Below are 23,300 nucleotides of genomic sequence, written 5' to 3'. Positions count from 1 at the left end.
TATATTATCTAAGAACTGACAGCCGTTGACAGGAAAATGGTACAAAAGGAAACTTGTAATATATACTAAAGAATTTAGTATCTAGAGTCCGATATATGTTTTTCAAGATCTGGGCCGTTTACACAATCTCTCCCAGGGTTCATCGTAGTCCCACATTCAAATTATTAGGACCGCAATGCACCCTGGGAGAGATTGCCATTTACAGAGGTGAAATTGTGTAGACCGCAATGCACCCTGGGAGAGATTGGTACATCATATGTGGATGCCATATGTTACAGTGTAGATATTGTTTGTTAAAACGAATTGAGTCATTAAAAAGTTTTGTTATAGTCTACATGGTAAAGATTTTCTTTCATATTCACTATTTCAAAGTTATTGTCAGTAAAATTGATATAAAACAATGTGTATGTGTACAGATTACAAAAGAGATTAGATATTCAAATTTGGTAGCTAAACGGCTAAAAATTGTCAGATATATTTCTCTCATTTCTTACTGCCATTGCATGTTCTGTGTCTAATGATACTTTGTAGTAACTTAGCATTTATAGTAGAAAATAGTAGAAGTCGCCTCTCTCGCTTTATTGAATTTACTAGAAAAGAAATCAAACAGTTCAAAACTAACAAGATCTGAATAAATATTCAAAATCATCACTCTGTAAAAAACGTAATAAATAGATTAAAGTAAAAATCTTACATGGGTCTGAAAGTGGACAAGTATTTCTCCCATACTCCACATGGATATCCCGTGGTTGCTAGGTAAAAGACACTTCTATCTTACACTGGGAGGTGTAACACAGCTCACACGCGCTAGACAATAACGTGACGTCATTAATACATGCAGCGTAACTGCGGCGTGCATTGTAGATAACGTCATCAATATTGACGCATAACGACGTTCCTTCGATAATGGCGCGATGAAAAAGCTGAAAACCAACTGGAATTTCATCATTTTTTTCCACTATGTATGGCAGAAATAAAATCAAACATGGGTCTGTCACGTAGACAGGAATATCTCAAAACCCGTGGAAGATTTGGCCGTCAACTCTCGACTAGCCTCGTGTTTACAAGCTTGAATCGTTTACTCGGGTTGAGATATCCCTGTGCACTTGACAGACCTATGTAAGATTCTATTAATTTCAACCCGAGTGAAAGATTTTGGCTGGTCAATCCGAGGCTTGCCGAGGGTTGACGGGCAACATCTTTCACGAGGGTTGAGGTATCCCTGTCAACTTGACAGACCCATGATTGATTCTTTTTCTCCCATACTCTCACGAAACATTATAAAAATGCAGTTTTAGAAACATATCTAAAGCGCTACCATCATAGGAACGTCGCTGCACGTCAAAATTAATGACGTCGCCGACAATAGACGCCGCTGTATTCATGACGTCACGTCATTGTCTAGTGACCTTGGGATATCGCTGTCAAGTATGGGAGAAAACCCTATCAATTATTGGAGAATATTTTTCGTACATTGTTATCACTACACGTATACCGGAATATGCATTTAGCTTGTAATTTCAACATTTTTCATGTATTTATCTTTAGTGTTTGCTCTGTTGCAGTGTCCTGTCCCAAATATTCAATGTTTTGTATGCATTAAAGTGCAGAGAACTGTTATTGTTTTGCATTACACTACATGTAAAACAAAACCTTATCTACCCTGTATATTGTGCAATGTTCCTAGTTGTGACCTTTAAAGCGATTTCTCAGTATCATGGTTGTTCGTCATGTCCATGTACGAATATTCTATTTCACATGAAAAATGTCGATTTCACCTAAACCCAAATCATGACGTCACCACGATGCGACAGCTGGAGAAAATATCGGGTTAAAGGAAGACAACTCTATCATTAGTAACATACACATCAAGATGGCGAAATACCTTACGAACTTTCTTCGTCGACACCTTATACCTGTTCTGGTAGTAATCACTCAGGTAAGTCAGAGTAATCAACAGGTGTGCTTGCGTTACGTCTTAGATATGTTAATTCGAAATTATATTGTTATTTAAAATAGCCGGCTGATGGCGATATATATTTTAAATCCATTTCAAATGTTATAGTAGGGTGACGTGTGCATTGACCGAGACAGTTGTATATACGGTTTGTACGAAGATCTGTGAGAAATGGACCTTCTTTTGATGTCCGTTCAGGTGTGATGGGTAAATTAAATGTACATAGATACCCTTCTGTGTTACTTAGATGGTGTTTATGTACCAGATGTATTCAATTTACATATATACGATGTGTCTTTATAATATCTGTATCTTATTCCACTCTTCTCAAATGTTGAGTTATTCATTTGGCTTGATAATAGAAGTTCGTATATTTTCTCAGAGGATAAATGCTTTTATTTAATTCTGTAAATAAGAAAAAATCATTTACTTTGCCACGTTCGTTAATTATATATGTGCCGTGAAGGATAAAGCGCTACTATGTTTTTGCTTCAATTGAAAATCGCGTAGTAAATAAATGTATGAACAGTGTGATACGAAAATAAAACGAAACTAACTGTGGTTAACAAACTACTTTGTCTTAAGTGTCTGTGAGTTTGTGTATAAATAGTGATTTGTTTATACAAAATGCGTTCAGTTTTGTAAATCCTGTGTATTAAAGATAAAAAAGAGGGCTAGTGTACACGATATTTGCAAAGTTTTGCCACGTACCCGTCTAGTGAATTTAAACATCCAGGATTACATTGATCGGATGCACGGTAGGGGTTACTGCCTTTCAACCTTATCTTTCAACTTTGTTATCTGGCCAAACTTAGATACGTACTAGCGCAATTTAGATCTTTTTCATTCAACAGCATTATCAGTTTAAGTAATAAAGCTGAGAGGAAATGCATTTGTCAAGTTTTGAATACGACAGAACACTTACATTCCTTTCAATGCTATTTGCTGAAATCCCCTTTATTGAACCCCTTATGTTTTGTTAAAATCCTATGTAAATATAATGGAATCAATTTCCGTATCTGACAACGAGTATCAATTTGAGGTTCCCTACGGGTTAAGTAAGGATTCTTCGAAACATCTGTTGCCAGTCAGAGAGAGGAATCGATAAACAAATAATACAAATGAACTAGTGACAACTATTGATACCCCAGACGACATTGTGTTGTCTACAAAGGTGACAGCATGTAGGATCACAGAGGTCTGTAATGATAAACTTAAAAAAATAACAATTAACCAGAGTTAGGAATCTCGACTCTTGATTATAATAGTTATCCTCATTAAGTTCATCATTACAAACCTTCGTGCTCAAATAGTGTCGAGGTTATAGATGTCACGTAATGACCTAATGGCTTTCGCTGTTTTTATTGTATTGTTCACTTCATAAGAACACGATACTTTTAAGATCATTAAACTTAGTATATCGAATAGAATACAGTATTTATGAATTAAAAAAAAATATTATAAAATTTGTAATATCATAGATTTTTATACATCGACCGTTTTTGTGACTAACATTGTACATGTATAAATACACTATAAAGTAATTTCTTGAGCAGTAAATGAGGATTAACTTGCAAATATTGTAGACAATTTAGCGATAGGTAAAAAGTCAAAATGCATTATAGGGTGCTGTTTGCTTAATTTGTTTTGTAGCTCAATCACATCCTAATTTATGGAAGTTAGCAATATAATAAACATAATCTTTCAAAGTGACAAATCTTTTGAGAAACCTTTTTTTCTCTCTAAATTTACGCCATTGTAAAAGCCTAACATATATAAAATACCTTACTTAAACAATACACATGTCTATTCTTTGAAATGCTTTTGATTTTATATATAAATATGTAACAATATTCAATTTTATAGTTTTTATCGCTGCAGTTGTTTGAAATAGAGAAGAAAGAATGTAACATGTACAATACTTAGATGCTTTGTTGAACGCGATTAATATATATCATATAACGTACCAATGAGTGTAATATTGTAATGATGATATTAATATCATATACTGTAAACGTGGACTTTTTCGCGAGTGCTCAATTTCGCGATTTGCATGCGTTGAACTTTTGCGGTGTTATTAATTTCGTGATAGATACACTTTTAGACTTTTAACAGCAAAGTTTGTACATGAACAAAATATTACGTGCGGGGGAGATTTTCGCGATCAAGTGACATTCACATAATTAGCGTTAATATCCCCCTCACGAAAATTTCCCCGTTTACAGTATATGTAACATAATATTTGAATCACATAACTAGTTTTAATGAGATGTAGACAAAGCCCTCATTTACGTTTAGATATATCAAAGTGAGGCGAAGTCAGGCTTAGGGTAACGATTTTTTTTCGTAAAACCGGGTATCATATAAAAACAAACAATACTCAAAAACAAGATAGCAATGATGAATTATATCTCAAAATTAATACCGAAAATGTACACAAAAAAACGCTGAACATTTTTAAATGTCAGTGACGAATTTAAGAATGTTACAAACAACTAGAAAATGAACAATCAGTAATTTCCCATTTTTTGACTCTGCAATGCACTTTTTCCTTTATCTCGCTGTTGTAATATCATGAAAATGAGAAATAAAGAATATCTTTATATTAACATGATGATGTAAATTAGTAGCCGTATATTCTAATTTGTTTACGTCATAAAATGTCTTCTAAATTTTGTATGGTCTGTTAACGTTCATGTTGATTTTTAAACCAAAACAGGTTTACGGAAGTCGATATCCAAGTACTGTTTCCATGGAAACGGGAAAACAGAATCACGAAGATTCGGATATAATACAAATACTAAACCCACCAGAAGTACTATTCACCGGACAGAAAGTGATGGTTGAATATCGCTGTTCCCGGGATAGAATAATCGGACTAGAAATTACCGGAAGTACCGCTAAACAAAAAGAGGACAGGAAGCTGTTTCAAAAAGCATGGAAGTGTAATTCGGGAAGTCACAGTGTAAGGACAAAACGAGTGACGTTAAGGTTTCCTGATAGTATAGCGTTTAGACCGGATTTATTTAATTCAAAGATGACATTTGTAAATTCGCCAAAATTAAAAGCATGGAATCTAGATCCAGTGTGGTGGCCAAGCTGCCGGAAGTATCATAATGCGTTTTGGAGAGCTACAGCAAAGGTATCCTATGACGTCACATTACCTCATCCGTATGCTAGGCCATCCAAAGGCGGATTTAACTCTTGCCCCAAATGGCCTCTTCTCATATTAGCGGATGCAAAAATGAAAACAATAGAAATGTGTCCAAGAGAGCCAGGTAACTATTTTTACCATTTTTTTATTTAACAGTTCATATTTCCAATGTATACTTTCTAATACCGTCCAGTAGATGTATTGCGGTGTCAAACAATGCAGGTATGAAAATATGGAAATAGATTAAATTTTTTTCTCATTTTTTTATATAATTGTTAATAGTTGTTATTCTAAACGTTATATCAAAACCATGAATAAACATGGTTCATTTGTATATCTTTTCAGACATTGAAATTTACGCGGTTTTATCTAATATTATTTTGAATTTATTGGAACTTAGGTGAAGTAAACCTTCATGTCCGCGGTAAAAGGTGGACTATGCCACGTAATTTTGAGTTTATGCAAATCAAAAATAAATTATGAGATTTTCATTTTCATTTCTTCCAGAATATATAAATACTATCAACTTTCCCGTAGCAATCAATGGACTTTCATACGGAGTTGTACGAAAATTCCCAAAATACAATGATAGTACGTTAGAAGCCATTCGGCAAGATTCCTTCCGAAAACCAGTGTAAGTATTTCTGATCATCCAATTTGAAAACCACATATAAAAGTATCTTCTATTACGTTAAAGTTATTTATCTGTTATCTTACAATTTCAACATTACGTTTTCTGCTTAAAGGATAGAATTGGTGAAATGATGAATCTTTCATTGTTTATATCGATCTATTTAAAATTAGGCTTGTAAATTCCCGCTCCACTATGATGCTCTACGTTACGCTTAAATACAAGAGTCACCTCAACCGGGGAATTATTTGATCTTATAGTGGAGCGTAACATAGCGCATTGTATTGAAACGGAATTCTAATTTTAATTAGATTGTTGTTCAAATCAAAAGACTATCTTGTATTACGTAATGTTCGCTTGAGAATAAGACCTATCACTTGTAAGGATAGAATTATTATATTAATCTGTGTTAAAAGAATACTTTTAGAATTCAGAGGCAAACGTTTCATGCCAACCCACCACGTTATCATCCATCTGCGATTACCTTAGATTAGGTTTAGATGACGTATGCCCTGCTATAGGTTATCATTATGTCCATAGACAATGTTTATGGATATCTAAGTCCAGCGTCATACTTAACATTTTTGATAGGATTTTATTGAACTCTGTATAGCTATGTTTTATTGCAATTTACCTCCGCACTGTAAATTGTTTGTTTGATTTTCTCCCCAAAAATAATGGAATTTAACAATATTAAATCTTCGCAAAAAAAAATTAAATCATGATATGGTTCCCTCGTTTGTAGTTTTTTTATGTTAATAGATTCAATTTTTCCTGACAGTGACTTCTACTTATCGTTATATGCTATGCCCTGTTTTATCTTTGCTCATCACTGCGACATCTGCTTATCGTTATATGCTATAGTCTGTATCTTTTTTCCTCAGTGCACGACCTCTACTTATCGTTATATGCTATGCCCTGTTTCATATTTACTCATTACCGCGACTTTTTCTTGTTGGTATATGCTATGCTCCTTTTTGGATTTACTCATTTGCTATTCTTTGTTTCAAATTTACTTCTCAATGTGACTTTTACTTACAAATATTTCCTAAGCTCTGTTTCAAATATAGATAGTTTCTATGCTCTGTTTCAGATTTACTCTGTCCATGTGGATATACATACTAGATTATTGTAAGTTTTCTAACACGGGATTGTGTAGTTTGATGTACCATGTGACCTGGAACTCCACGTTTATGACTCCGCTAGTGTTTGTGAACAGAAAAGGTAAGTAATAAATGGTGAATTTAAATAAAGGACTTAAAATTAAACGAGCACCTAAACCAAACTCTTTTGGCTATCTTGTAATAAATTTGTGTTGCAAAAAGTTCAGCTTATTGATGAATCAAAGCGACTAACACATTTACATTATCACCAGTTTATGTGTAAGTTGAGATATGTAAAAGATAAATATTTTCATATTTTCTTTTCTGTTTTAAATAATACCGATGCATTTGATATTATTTGATTTCACAATCTAATTTTGACGATAATATATTCACATTGGGAATCATTCTCGATTGTGATATTCAGCATTTTAAAGGGTATTGCGCTGTAGAAATCCAGGAATAAAAAACGAGACTTCAATCTAACAAGTTTGGTCAACACGCTTTAATTTACTAACCGTTTAGGGAATTTTTGTATATGAATAAAAACAAATTATTTTGTTGATCTAATTGATATAGCTAAAGACTTATTGGAGTATTGCTTTATGGTTTAACATAAAACAATATAAATGTTGTTCCCTTTGACTTTTGTCCGATTTGAATAAATTTGACAGTTTCAATTTTAATGTCCTAAATACTTCCGTTAAAGGGCAACTTCATATCCAGATGAGCAAGGAGAACCATGATACACTAGCAGCCGTTACCAACATCAAAGTCCCCAGGAAAGAGTGGTTTAGACTCGTTCTGACCTTCGCAAGGAATCACGTAAGTCACAGGAACAAAATTGTAGCGCATGTGCAATAAAAAAAATCGTTCCAAGAAGTTTAAGTGAAAATTCATAGAAGCGAGTACAAATGATACCTGAATCCATCGCATGCACAAATAAAACCACAAAATCAAATATAAAAAAATTGTAATAGATGGTTTACAATGAAAACTTTCAATTTGATTTGGTTAAGAGAATTGAAATAAATTCTGAATATGAATTAAGCGTTTTAGTTTAATTATGGTTAATAAATTAAAAAAATGTTTTGAACATGCCTTATCTGTTTCAGTGGAATTTAGTAATAACTCACGGGAAGCATCTAAATGAAACAACTACAACGTCTTACAAGTGGGTACATAAATTGTTTATATACCCGTAGCTATGTGCATACTCTTAAGTAAATATTTAAATGAAAAAATATCCATGATTAATTCCTATCAAAACGCTAATTTTGCAATATAGACATACTATGAAAAAACAAATCAACATTATATATACGGTGCATTTTGTAAGTATATGCAAATTCAAATGGGTATCGTATACGTGTGTGCTATTTTTTTTAGATTTTAATGAAATTGATATTCTACAGTTTATAAACACATTATTTGCCTTGTTACCCGAACAAACATGGCAATTTTAAAAACAAAATAAACGCATACATTTGTGAGCATTAGTTAATGACTTCCGTAATTGGTGACTGACCAACATTAACAATATAATCCAGCGTTCCCGGAGCCACCTTCATGGACGATACGGCGGGACATTTTGTGTTCGGAGCCTTTGATACCATACCGTCCTTCAAAGGGTATATAGGTCAGGCGACCTTCTACCGGAACAAACTGTGGCGTTCTGAAGAGGTATAGATTTATACTTATATATATGTATATATATATATATATATAATATCCATAGAAAGAGGATTTTTGCTTTCTTCAAATTAATATTTTACCTCAAACATATCTTATAATAAAATATGTTCCAGTTCCAGACAAAAACCTCAGAAATTTTAATGTTGCGAATGAACTTTCCTATAACCTATCGGGGGTAGTTTATTCATCGATACAATCTATGTAAAATGATGATCAACGTTTTATTCACAATCTTTAACTGCAACACATTTTATATTTACCAACGTTCCAATCAATTTTCTCTTTCAACGTTGCACATGAACTCCGTGAATGCCTATCTGAAATAGTACAGATAATCTATTTTATATTTGTACCTTAGATCTATTAAATCTCTTCCATAATATTATCTGCACTTTTTCAATGATATACCGTAAATGAAGACGGATAAAACCTGTTATTAGTGTTTGTATAACTGTTGAAATGTTTATGCGTTTATATTAATATGACATTTTGTTTATTCCGACATGCAATACTATTAAGTTTTTAGATATCTTATTTTGTAAAATTGCCTCTCTCTCGAACGATGTTTGAATCATTAGAATATATCAAGGAAATTCAACTACAAATGTACATAAAAACCTTGATTTTAATGGGTTTTAGTTATATATTTTCAGAATTCCATTCCAACTTAAAAAATAATAATCGGGATTATTCATTTAACCACTTATTGAAAATGGAGACCGCATAGAATTGTAGCATATGAATACTAAAAATTGTCTTTATTCTACTCCTCGTAGATCCCCCTGCCAAGTCCTTACCACGCCATGTTTGAACTTGACCTCTCCCAGAGGTCGGTTAGATGTGAAAGGTTCCAGGCCTGGGTCTATGGTCGTAGCTCCTACTATGTCAAGCAGGTGAAAGCAACACGTCAGGCAGGTATGTTAAATACAAGGCTCTGCGTTCGAGGCCCGTAACGTAACACAATAAGTTCTAAAATATCACAGTATGTAATGTAACTTCCAAAAAATTTCTTACTGTGGTGCCGTTCTTGTAATAACATGGGTTTTTCTTCTCTTGCTTAACTATAATATTATTGATATATATAATTTAATTAATACTATTTAAATATCTGATGATATGAGTGCCCGAGTCACAATATCGAAGCCTTCTGTTAAAACTGGCCTTGTAATATAGTAGGATTCATCTGGATAGTCTTACCTCGAAATACTATAATTGTAATATCTACGTGCAGGCAATGTTCACATTAAATGATAGAAATGTAGTGTATTAACCTAGTGCAAAGATGCATGAAATTTGCATAAAAATAACTAGTTCTTGTTACGAAATTACTCGTAATTGCATAGTTACGTTTAAATTGATTTGTTAGCATTTTTAACACACCTGTCCCGAAAAGATAAAAAGATAAAATATTTCAGAAATTTGTGATCTAGAATTTATTGCATTATTCACGTATAGGAAAACCTTGAACACAAAGTCATTTACACCTGGTTTGACTGTGGTTTTCTTGAATTTGTTTGTCAACGTATACGTAATTTGTAAGAAAGATAAATACTATAAGGCTCTTTCATATGTTGATATCCTAGGCTTGCAATCCAATTCTCCATGCAGGAACATTGCACATTTTCAACGTAAATTCTGTTGTTAGCATCTTTTATAGGAAAACCAACCTAGTTTCTGAAAAAAATGTTGCAATTTTACCTAGATTGAGTATTTTTGCTAACGCCATGACGTTATAGTATAACTACATAAAAGCCGACCATGGGAATAAGATCTTGCATCAAAGAGTATTACATTGTATGTTCCGGTGCCATTACTTATTTTCTTTTCGAAACTGGTGACATATTATTTTATCTCTTGTATTAAAGAGGTATATATGTCTAGTGTAAATTTAATAATTTATCACATGACTGGCTCGTCCAGCCATGTCATACAGACATGTCAAAAACATTGTAAAACACATGTGTGATAACACTATTATGATGTAACATGTAGTTTTTATGTCATAATCTATATTTCATATTTCATAGCCAATCATGTAACATCCCGGATATCCTCACGGAACAGCATATTGTGACAGATATTTGTTGTTGTTATAGATCAGTGCCATACATATTTCTTCAACCTTTGGAGGACTATTACGAACAAGAAACATGATGAAGATTTTTCTAACCGTTGTCATCGATTTGGGGAGCCTAAATCTAAATTGTACGGCTACATGGACAGACTGATTAAGCGTTTCATACATAGGAGTCGATTTCCTTCATCGGAGCAGATTGGAGAAAAACTTTACAAAAAAGCTGTCAGATATATTGTAAGTGCCAGTGTAGAGTTATGCTTTGGTCACAATGATCGGCCGGCATCCGGGAATAGAAGGTAATAGGGAGTACACCAGTGGTTTCGCCATTTTTCCGACATCGGACAACACCGGTCAAAACATTTTCACATATCATTTACATTAAAAAGGAGGCCGTACGTGCATACGGTAATCGTACGGCGTTTGTTTCGAAGATAATTTTTTGGGGACCAGTGAGGCAGTGAATATCGACGGAACATATAATGCTAATCGGCCGAATATCATAGTATGTCTATACGATAACCGGCCTATTCACCGGATAACGTACGACTATCGCTCGATTATCTTACGGACAACGAACGATATGTACCAGACCGGCCGAAACAATGTCGGACGGTGTTATTGCCGCTCGATTACCGGCCGCATTTCGGACGATTGTAAAAGATGCGTGAAGTATATGTTACGGTACACAGGAGAGATTTTAACTTGCAGTTAAAACTGTTCGGGCACAACCCCGATTATGCCCGAAAGCCTCAGCCACTTGCCGGCCATGTCTGGTTTCCGGCCGGGATCCAGACCAAAATGACTAAAAAACCATGCCGGGAGTACACCCTAAGCCTAATCGAAAGGGGTTGTGACCAAAGCATTATGCGTGGTATTGTCATACTTATGTAAGAGCGTTTTATTTATCTTACGTATAATATTGCGATTAAACTCTCAAGTATATATGTCCTGTGACACCAAATATTTAACATAGTCTCCCATAACACACGCAGTAAACACAGTAATACTGGAACAGTTGTCGTTAAATGACTTCTTCATCGATGTCAATGGTTATCTTATGTCAGCTATCATAGGCCCATTTGGTATTATACGCTGTTGGTTAAGGATTTAAAAAAAAATTGTTTGTTTACATTTGTTTACGAATAAAAATGATATTGAACCAGTTATGGATTTTTTGTTTTCAACAGGATAATGGATTTAGTGACGTGAGACGTGCCATACCTTTATTGAAGCAAGCTAGTTGCTATGGCAACTATGATGCCATGTATTTGCTGGCCACTCTACTGAACAATGGCGTTACAGTAAAAGCAGATGAGCGACAGGTGAGTTAGTTTTTTGACATTCATAATATGACTAATTCACGATACCTGATCATTTTGTGCGCGACTGTTGTTTCAATAGGTGATAAAATGACGTCAAAAGATGATATCCCACGCTAACGTCATGTCAGTCGGGAGATAACAAAGAATTACGTTCCATTACCATTGGAGATACTAGTCCCGCACAAAAGTCATCGGGTATCTCGAGATACGTGAATTTTCCCATTCCAAATATTTTCGAAAAATATTATAGTACATATCCTATCAATTGTTTATATTGATGAGGCCAACTTGGTATCGTTAAATAACGGTTTGAGACTACTTTTAAGGTTTACTTAAAATAGTAAAGGATCATATGTATAGTGAATAGAATTTTCAAGGAGCCATTTTGAGGATAATGTTTCGAGCTCCAAATGATAATTTTTCGCCTTACCCACCAATGTCCAGTCTGAAATTATCGTTATATAAAGTGATCATTTGCCATATAAAAATGTGTGTTCTATAATCTTATTTCCGCCCTCTGTGATCTCTGACTTATCTTGGGTATTTATCAAAGCTTCTGGTTCTACTTTTTAAGTCTTTATTAAAGTCAGTTTTTATGTAGTGCCAGAGGTTTGGGTCCCCCACTCATGCATTCAATTATTTTACAAAGTGTCTCTTTTGTTTAATATATATAATGCTATTCATTAGTCAGTATGATGTTTTTTTTGCTATATATTTGATATCGTTCATGTATTTATAAATTGTCACCATTTGTGTCTTTCATTTGTGTGTTTTTTATGTGAATATATGGAGGATGCATATAGTATATTTTCTTGGTCCGTACTTGCGCAAAAATTAATGATTCTGATCAAAAATATTTAACTGGTTTTGTTACTTAAGTAAAGACCAAAACTAAATTCAAAATAATAAAACAAATGTTTTAAGACTAGGAAACTTGGGGAAAGTGTGACCTGATATTAAATGTGAAACAAAAATGAAGGACTGTGCATCCTCATATGTTGCCCAATGGTATCGGGCTAGGATACATATGTATCAGAAATATTGCCTGGTTGAAAGATTATAAAAACAACAGAACAATACAAATGCAATAGCTTATAATAAAGGGATGTGACAAAGCATTAAGAATGCTGTCAGAATTGCATCAACCTTTTGCTCCTGATCAGGCCCAAGCTTACCTGATGAAAGGATGTCTAGAGAAACACCGACTCTGCTGTCTTGCCATGGCGCACAAACATCGGTATGGACTGGACGGGGTTCCTCAGGACTTGGAACAGGCTTACTGTAAGTCTATACAACTGTCCCCGACTAGAGAAATTAAAAGCTACATTTATAACAGGAGTTGTATAATGGTATAGATCTTGGAGAAGAACTTCTGCGATAAAGCACGTTGTTTGATAATGTATATTTAACTAAATACCATTTTTTCTGCACTATGTTCTATGTAATTATTATGTCAGATTGTTAACGAAATGACAACAAAACATGATGTTTTTATATCAAAGTAATTTTTGTTTTCTTTTGTTTTAAAACTAAATGAAAAGCGAATTGTAAGTACTAATATCCAAAATAAACAAATTCAAGCTATTGAATAAAATGTAAAATATTTATTTGGCAGGTGTTTTAGAGGATAGTTCTGTAAAAGAAGAAAAGATCATTAAGAAAGTTGGTAAACTAATTGTTTTATTTGCATTTTTCAAAATTTAGTGTATTACAAGTACGTAGCTGACACCGTTAGGGTCGACAAGGAAACTCATAAGGAAACCGACGTAAGTATCTATCATAATGTACTTCTCTAGTGTTTGTGTTGTTTACTGGGCTCTATCCATTATCATAAAGCCACACATAAATGAGCAGGAATTCCTGGATAATGCAACTTTAATGATATAACAACCATCCATGTTCTATTAGAACATTTCTTAACAAAATTGTATGTATCTGATTGGTCTGTGCTTTTTCAGAGTTAACGTCCTACTCTCTTTCTTCTTATCTAAACTTAAAGATGCTCAACCGCCAACAGATCATAAATGATACTCATCATTTGAACAATAATTGGGGTTTAATCGTGTATATGCATGTCTAATTAACACAAAAAATAATATAAAATAATTTGTTTTGATTTTGGTGCATGCGCAATCAGTACTTCATTCCATATAGGATATAGTGTCAGGGAATTTTTTCGGGATGCAATTAATTATTTTTTATATTTTAAACTTTAAGTAAAATTAGAAGCTCAAACTTTTCAATGGTGAAAATGGTGTAAAGTAAGTAACTTTTGTAACTGAAGAAAAATACCAAATCGTCTGCTTCTGTTTTTGATAGTGAAAAAATACCATTTGTCAGCGGTGGAGCATCTTTAATATTGGCTAATCAAATCATCATAAGCTATTGACTTGTACAGTCATTTTACTTTGTGTTTATGTGTTGATGCATTACATTTGATACCAGGTATTGACGGAATCCGTGCGGCTTACAAATGAGGAACAGCTCCGTGAGCAGACGGACGAGGATGGCGATGTGTTTCAGTGGCTGAAACACCAAGCGAGCAACGGGGTCCTATCAGCACAGGTGTGCCACATGTCAAATGATAGATCAGGCGCGTGGCTCAATACAAATGTCATGTTTTGTGTTGGCTACTTTTGCGAGTTATCGTTCTTTATGAGTTTTATTAGGAAAGACTAAAACGTCAAGTCGTTTCTTAAAAGGGAAAACAGTTTGCTTTGGCAAGTATTGATGATTAAAACAAAGTTTACAAATTACATTTATTTTTCTTTAAAGTAACATGCATATAGCAATGTTTATGACGCAAACCATTTCCTGTGAGTAATACGATCCTCAATTACCCTTACATTTGTTTATTTCTTTAATAATGACATTGATCTTCGGAGACCACGTGGATTGATTTCAAAGGCGCGACTGACTCCTGAAATCTTGAAATGCTATCTTATAAACAAAACGAGGATGAACACACTAATGCACTTTATTAAAGTGAAGTAGACTATAGAACGTTTTCCATCTGGTTTTCTACATGTAACTGTGAGACTATTATGTATATAGTTTTCTTTGTAAAATAAAATTTAAGTAAATCGCACTTTTGAAAACATTCCCAACTGAAAATTGATTTATGCTTATCTTTGATAGCAACACATGGCGCGCGCTCTGTTCTGGGGCTCGCAGGGATTGAAAAGAAATATGGCGGCTGCCACGGAGTACTTCCGGTTAGGGGCACAAGCTCAAGATCCACAGGCTATGTATGACTACGGAATCATTTTGCTGAAGGCAAGTTTATCTTCGGCATTTACGTTACAGTTATAGATAAATTCGGAATGTCTAAGGAGAATTTTGTTTACTTATAAAGTAAAATATATACCGAATACTTAAATATATAACAAATGCTATTTTTAGTCTACCTAAGCCGTTCCTATTACAATTCTAAACAATCACTTGAAATATATAATCGGAAATGGTGTCTGTGCGTAATTACTCTTCGTTGTTGCTACAATAGGGCCAAGGTACCAAAAAGAACAAGACAGAAGGTCTCCAGCAGATACAAGCTAGTGCAGAAAAGGTATATAACTGAATCATAAAAATTCTTTATTATATAAACTGATAATGTCACTCTTTGGGCCTCAGCCGTCAAATAAGATAGAATATATTAGGAGAAATCGGAGCTAGAATGAATTTGTATGTATCTTGGTTCCATCTTCACATGGATGCATAAAATAACGCTGCCGTTCATACAAAATAATATCAAGAATATCAGGAAAGTATCAAATAACCAATATTTTCAGTCTATTGTAAACGAAAATTGAATACTCTTTCTAGTTAATGTTTCTGATTGTTGCTTGTCATTGGATATAAAGAGAAATCCGTCTGCATTGAACGCGCTTGGTTGGTACGCTCACAACTTTGAGAAGAATATGACGGCTGCAGTATATTACTTTGAGAAAGCGTTCCGAGGAGGCAATGCAGATGCTGCTTATAATCTTGGGTTATTTCATCTCAATGGAGAGTATCCAGGGAAACCAAGGAATTCTGTAAGTATCAATGTATCACATTAACAGTATTTTCTAGCTACTAATCATGCACTTTTTTTCTTCAAACCGATGGCAAAATGAAGCGGTTTGACGCATGCAATATGAAACATTATTCGAAATTAAAAAAAAATAAATACTGTGCTTGGGTTTCCTCTCTCTTATCTTTATTGGGATTAAACTAATTTTGACTAAATTTCTTTCGATAGTAATGTTGTCTATCAGAATGTAGTGTTAATTCTGTTAAACTGTTCACATATTTCCAGGACACAGCGTTAGACTATTTTAATTTTGCGGCCACACGGAACCAGATTGATGCCGGTGTATATGTGGCCTACCTGAATATGAAGGGGACCAGACTTAGAGGTCGGCAGGTGTATGTGGCAGCTGAGTAAGTTTTATAAACAATCTGAAATGACGATATTACAAATAGATTCATTGAAATAATCAGGCGATTCTGGTATATACAATGTATTGTTTGTAATGGAGACGTTTTGATAATGATTTTTGAGTCATGGATATATGAAATTATGATACATTTTCGATACAGGATAACAACGAAATATCCGTTTGTGATGCTATTATACCTATGTCCACAGGGAAAGAAATGGCGTCCGCCTGCTGTAGTAGAATAATATTTGGTGTATCTTTTATGATTTCAGATGGGCCAGATTCATTGCTGAGAAAAATCCGGCTCTTGGATTCGTTCTTAGAAAAGGCCTGAAAGCCTTCAGAGATGGAGACAAGTAATTATTTAACAACGTTGTAAAAAACATTCATGTATCAGTTATGTAGTCCTAAACGAAATATCTTGATGATTCTATAAGACAATCAGATATATCAATGGTTGGGTCTGGTTTCCATTGCTTAACATCACACTGTGTTTTAATTATGGTTTAGAATGATCCTTCTCGATAACGCAGATCAACATGGCTCCAAATATAGGTATAGTCAGAATTTCAATACGTTTTAATAATGATGCATATATTAAAAAGTGTTAAATTATTCTCGAATTAGTTCTTCAACAAATACTTCAGACTTGTAAATGATTGATATATTTAGAATCCAAATGATATCAAAACACTATGCAAAATAACGATGGTATTATTTAATGTAACTCTGATATTAAACTATCTTATTACTTCTCTGACTGATTTTCTTACAGACCAGTTGCCCTTCTGTATTACATGATGGCTGCAGATGCTGGAATAGAGGCGGGCTCCTTTAATCTGGCATGGTTGTGTGAGGAAAATCAGGTAAGTAACGCATATAAGTTCAATGATCAAGTAATTGACAATTTAACACAATGTCAATTTCACATTTATATCGCCATATCTAAAACTTACATTTCATTGGTGTTTACAATATCACACTATTTAGGATGGCATCGTCAGTTTTATTGAGAAGGAGTGTCAGTGGCGACAGTACAACATTACTACTCATAGAGAACAACAGTTTATCGACCCATATGGTGAGTAAAACATTAATCTGTGTGCCCCTGTTATTAGAATCAATTTCATTTCAAGCGCTTTTGATATCTACTTATGCACTAGATGGACATGTTCTTCCAGTTATAATGATTATTCATTAGCAATTTGTTTTTATTCATTTACTTACTTATTAGTTTGATATACGAAGATGCATTGAATGGATCATTTTCTTAAATTTTTGGTCATGACTTCGACCGCAATCTTATCAGAATTTCTATTTATATGTTGATGGTGTTTCAGCCTTGATTAAGATGGGGGATTACTACTGGTATGGATGTGGCGGTAAAAGAGACACGACAAAGGCGGCCGATATGTATTCTCAGGCGGCCAAGAAAAAAGACCCACACGTACGTAAATATCAATTATATCTTGTGAATGCTCTGTGTAGTAGGGAGAAAGATTCTTCATATGAACATTGTTATACTTTTAAATGGTATATGGCTTCCACTATAAACCAGCTTCCTTCGAGCGATTTACTGTCGCAAATTTCTCAATCGCTGATATATAGAGGATATTCCATATTTCTTGATGAATACCAGTTATATTTCATCGAGTGAGGTGGACACTTATAAATTGTATAAGCATGAATAGAAAAATCAAAGTCTCCTCATCACGAGATGAAATATTATTGGTAATCATCAAGATTCTATTTATTACATTTGTTTTCCCACTTCCATATACAGAAGATCATCACAACAAGTTCCGCCAGGGGTTATAAATTTAAATTGAGTTATTTGCCCTTGCGATTATTACGTCGCAATTTGCGAGAGCACAACGTCATATTTCTACACAAAATTATGACGTGAATGTTGTGCACAAACTAATGACGTAACAACCAAAATTGATATTTCCACTGGAGTGACTATATCGCTTTTATGTTCACCGTAAAACCTTATTTTTCACTGGGAAATATGATACATATTTTGATTTAGTTCTCAAACCTGCAAATGTTATTTTTAATAGAAATCTTGAAAATTAGTAGCCACGATAGTCAATAAGTTTACACCATTTGATTATAGGGCAAGTGGGTTATATTTTTTGTATTTTGTCATTTAATCTGTTTCCAGGATTTGGAGTTGTATCTTCCATTACAAATTTCAGCTTTTAACATATTCCATGCTTACAAAGAAATATGATTGTATTATCCATACAGGCGATGCTTTTGACATCAACAATTGTTTTAGCAATCCGATTTAATGTCTTATTTCACAGGCAATATTTAATTTGGGACTGATGCTGGAGGAGGGAACGAGGATCAACCCATCAGTCTGGAATAACCTCCGTATCTCCAAAGAGGTCCAGTCTAACAACTACACTCTTCTCACCTCTATCTACCGGAAGTAAGTCCATACATATGTAATAAGGACATGTTCAGATATTGGGTTACTTTATATCAGTAAACAAAACATACCGGAATGATACGAATATCAATTGGTGCATCGCAAAATTTCACAGCAGTCTTAGTAACATGTATGCCATTTGATGAATGTTTGTTAGTTTAAATAAGCGACTTTATTTCTATTTTATTTGTCAGATTTGCAATATGTCACAATGCGTCATGCATATATTAAAAAAATGGAGTCACGACTCGTAGATGAATACGTAAGATAAAATTAAGGCTGTTTGTTATAGTATTTATATTATTACTATTCAGATGCCGAGATTCCACTAAAACAGAGGCTTTTTTACCATGCTCTATGGCATTATACCGTATCCAGTTCATGCAGGCATGGAACAAGTACAGTGACATCATACAAGTAAGTTTTCAGGAGTATTATTGTAGCAATGTTTGATATTAACATTCATTTATCTTCCTCGTTCCATTTCCTCCAAATATGTAAGGCAAAAACGAGAAATAGGAATTGTAATTATTGAATAACTCAAATTAAAGTGATGTTCAAATATCACAAGTTTGTTTAGGTAACATTAGGTTGTATCCTGTCAATTTGATTTAACATGTTTCTCTATTTTACAAATTTCACTAAATTTTGCATTCTTTAATTCTTTGACAATAGCTCGGGTTGCGATTATAGCGAAATGTATATATATGTACTTTTTCTATATAGAAAATTAAAATTTCTAGACAGACATTCAGCAAAATTAAGACATTGACGTTATATGGTGCTCTGAAGATATGACAAAAATATTTAATTTATTTTATATAATGTATAGAGTAGTTCAGAGATCAACTACAAGGTATAGAATTATCGTCATTGTTGTCGTTAAAGATGACATGCCGGGAATTCTATGATTATGCAAATATGTATTTCAAATATGTTAGATGTCCCTGCATTTTAATTAATATGTAGTGCATTGACTTAAGGGGTCATTTGATTGAGTATATGTTTTTGTTAATATGAGGTCGAACGGCGGAATTGTTGACGACTTCAAAATTATATATGTAAGATAGATTTAACAACAGTTTGAAAGTAGACAAACACAAATACTACAAAGACTCCAACCATTCTGAGCAAGCCATACAAATGACTCCAGCTCGTTATCCAGTGTTTGCAGGTAGGTAATGATTGTGAAGTCAAGTGGTTGCGAGATGTGTATCTGTATACTTGCATATATAAAATATTATCACAGCTTGGTATGCGGAATTGAATGGATTCAATGCCTTCATGAGTGACACATTTTCCTCTGCTTTACAGACGGTCAGTTTCATTCTATCCGGCGTTGTAACCGTCATCAGCTTTCGTCACATCGTCCAGTCGTTGAGAGATCGTCATCGTCCGGCTGAGCTGGACATTCTGTAACAAGGCGGTATTATGTTATCCTCAAAATTAGCCAAATATGTTACTTTCAATCGTCTCGAAATGCTGAATGTTCCAGGCTTGGGAGCAAGCAAACGTACCGACGTTACAATTAAGATTATGTTTAGTGCGTCACAATAATCATAGATAAAATGTAAGGCAAGTTATTTTACTACTGCGGAAAAAATAATTTACTTCATACACGAGTGTAATCCTTTAGTTAAGAGTTGAAAATGTATTACAATTTATGTTACTCTGTACTCGTTGGTTGGTTTTGATTGATGCAGAGTGGTAAAATAATTTTGTAGTATGAAGACCTTGTGGCCGAATAATTTAATAGTTAATGAATCTAGGAATTACTGGATAATTTGCTCTTGCTATTTAATGTAATAATCAAATGTTCGTTTTAAAAGATAATTATTGTTTCCTAAATGGGTATTGTACTTCCATAAATTCTTTTTTACCGTTTTCCGTATTTAATGACAGTGTAGGCAAACCGTGAAATCATCTAAATTGGTGTTTATACATAAAGTCCGCAGGAGAGGTACCTGTGAAACAAAGGCGGTACCGATGGATGGTTTCTACATATTAATGATTGAAAAAATAGAGAATTGCAATATACCTGATAAAAAGCAATATGTATCTAGTCATATGGATAGGAATTTTATACATCAAGTGGTATGATGTGTTCTCTCGTGTATAGGTCTGTTTGAATTACGTTCAGGAATTGGTCGTTATGTTACCTGCATACAAATTCATTTATTTACATCACAAAGTGTATATACCAACATTTTCATCTCATTGATATTTTAAATTGTTTGTGTTAAATTAGTTATGCGAAGATTATAAATTTGCCTATAGGATCAAAGACTTCTGATTGTTCAGTATGAGTGGACTATACTTATTCTATTTCGACTTCATTTTCACGTTGTAGATGCTTAGGTATGATTCATTCGAAAAATGATTATTTCATTAACACTATTGTTGGTTTAAAATGATATAACATTTTGTTTAAATGTAAACTGTGATATAGCTGTTAAACCGTGGCTTGTTTTGTTTTAGTTTACTTACTGCAACTTGTCAACAAATATAGTGTGTTGTTGTACAGGAGTTGTCTCCCATTACATTTAACTACTTTGATGAGGTAGTAAAATGATGAAAGTTCACACATTCTAGTTAAAAGTATTGATATAAGGACCACTATAATTAAACGACAGAAATGCATTACGAAATATATAAGTCTATTGCTAGTGGCCTATTGAATGAAAGCAATGGAACACATCATTGTTAATATGTGTTTCACAGCTTGTTATTCAACGCAGTGTATGTTAGCACGAATTAGCCCATGATGTACTTTTGTATTTCTTGGTTATGATGGTTTTTTCCCATTTTTTTAGGTATGAGAAACAGTAGTTTTAAATCGACGAGTTCCTATCAAACCACGTATTTTCATGATAATATTCCAAGCTGTACCAAATATTTGACTCTTTTTTTATTTTTTGGTTGTATGTTGCATTCACCCTCGTTTTATTTGATGTTACATCATTGCTCTCTAGTCATTTTTCTGAATGTGTACTGTTGTTTTAATTGTTTTTATGTTGAGTTTTGCTTTGTTTTGTATATAAACCAATTTTGCTTTAACAAAACTATTTCATTCTATTTATATCATTTAGATCATTGATCTTATTCTCACGCGAAACAGTACATCAGAAGTGAATCGGACGAAATTCCACATTTGCATATAAATATTTTTAGATATCATTAACCTTAATGTCCAATTATTATTCCAACAATTTAAAATCGTTGTTTGCTGACATGTTCAATGCATCATTTGAAATATATATTTGTAGAAAATGCAATTTACAGACCAGTAAAGAAATAAAAATATTTCTGATACAACGAATTCGTTATCCTATCCTTTGCGATGCAGTTTCCCCTTAAGTTAAGGAATATAGGAGGTTTCTTTCACGAATCGATTAGTTGCTACAGCGATATGGTCTTGCCTCATAACATTAACAATATTTTTTCTCAATAAAATATGTTTGTGTTTTTATACATTATTCGTATCCTGTCGTAATCTTCATCATCGGAGGTTGTCTTCCTATAACCATGTGTACTGTTAAAATGTCTTATTAGTACTAATTGAGTATTTCATGGACAATCATATTCTAGCTTATCTATAATGGACGATATAAAAATCATCAACCATGTCATTTATTGTTACCGATATAGTATTGTATACATATACCAAAAATAAAATACCATAACCTCACAATTGTACGAAATGTCATATTTTAGTATATATCGTTTGATTGACAGTCTATGCAGTATTACTGGGTGCGATATATCTGTATTTGTCGTAACAACTAAATACTGTATTTTATGAGATATGAGCTTTATAAAACTGCCAAAACTGTAATCGACGTCGCATATAAATATGTGTTATCTGGAACTTCTGGATTCATGAACAAGCATTTCTTTCGTGGACCTTCAAAATGATATATTTTCTTCATATTTATTTTATCCTACTATGCTTTTTATTCATGTCTGATACGTTTTATATTCATTTTAATTGACATTGATTTTGAAATTTTCGCGGAAGTTTTATTGAATACCTATGCGATATCATATTTGAATTTGAGTAAAGCGTAGCAAGAAACATTTACATAACACAAGTTGTATTTCAGTAGAACTATAAATGTTAATAAATATTTACTGAACAATGAATGATAAATATGTTTCTAGGTTTTTCTCATTGAACAGGTATTTTGTTAACGTAAAACTTTCGTATTAACTACTGTGTGAATAGAAGTCAATCTGCTATTACTCTACTACATTTTGTTGATTTTGGTCTTAACGTGCCTCTAACAAAAACCTCTAGTAAAATTTGTATCTCCATACATGTTTGATCAATATTTCTGTCATGTCGTTAATTTTGTTTTTGAAATAAATGGTTGGTAAATTGATTTGGGTTTATGCTTAATTTCAACACAAATACAATAAACATTCTTTGTTTTCATTTTACATCATAATATAGATCCAATTTGTTTTGAAAAATAGTAATAAAATTTAAACAATAAATCA

At 33.4% G+C, this 23,300-nt stretch overlaps 1 protein-coding gene across 1 annotated transcript; it reads left to right on the top strand.

The window, feature by feature from the left end:
• The first annotated feature begins 1,867 nt into the window (after positions 1–1,867).
• On the top strand, positions 1,868–23,182 carry LOC138317452 (protein sel-1 homolog 3-like). The gene is made up of 24 exons (XM_069259128.1): positions 1,868–1,939; positions 4,677–5,235; positions 5,619–5,745; positions 6,836–6,966; positions 7,555–7,670; positions 7,961–8,019; positions 8,396–8,528; positions 9,317–9,455; positions 10,637–10,851; positions 11,805–11,939; positions 13,103–13,220; positions 13,644–13,705; positions 14,385–14,504; positions 15,078–15,215; positions 15,442–15,504; positions 15,800–15,973; positions 16,237–16,361; positions 16,633–16,716; positions 17,136–17,226; positions 17,351–17,441; positions 17,701–17,807; positions 18,673–18,800; positions 19,115–19,217; positions 20,115–23,182. The coding sequence occupies exons 1-24, from the start codon at positions 1,874–1,876 to the stop codon at positions 20,217–20,219; spliced, it is 3,189 nt and encodes a 1,062-aa protein (XP_069115229.1). The 5' UTR covers positions 1,868–1,873; the 3' UTR covers positions 20,220–23,182.
• Positions 23,183–23,300: the final 118 nt, after the last annotated feature.

This window comes from Argopecten irradians, chromosome 3 (assembly GCF_041381155.1).
Source record: "Argopecten irradians isolate NY chromosome 3, Ai_NY, whole genome shotgun sequence".
NCBI lineage: Eukaryota > Metazoa > Mollusca > Bivalvia > Pectinida > Pectinidae > Argopecten > Argopecten irradians.
This window is presented reverse-complemented; position numbering and strand designations above follow the sequence as displayed.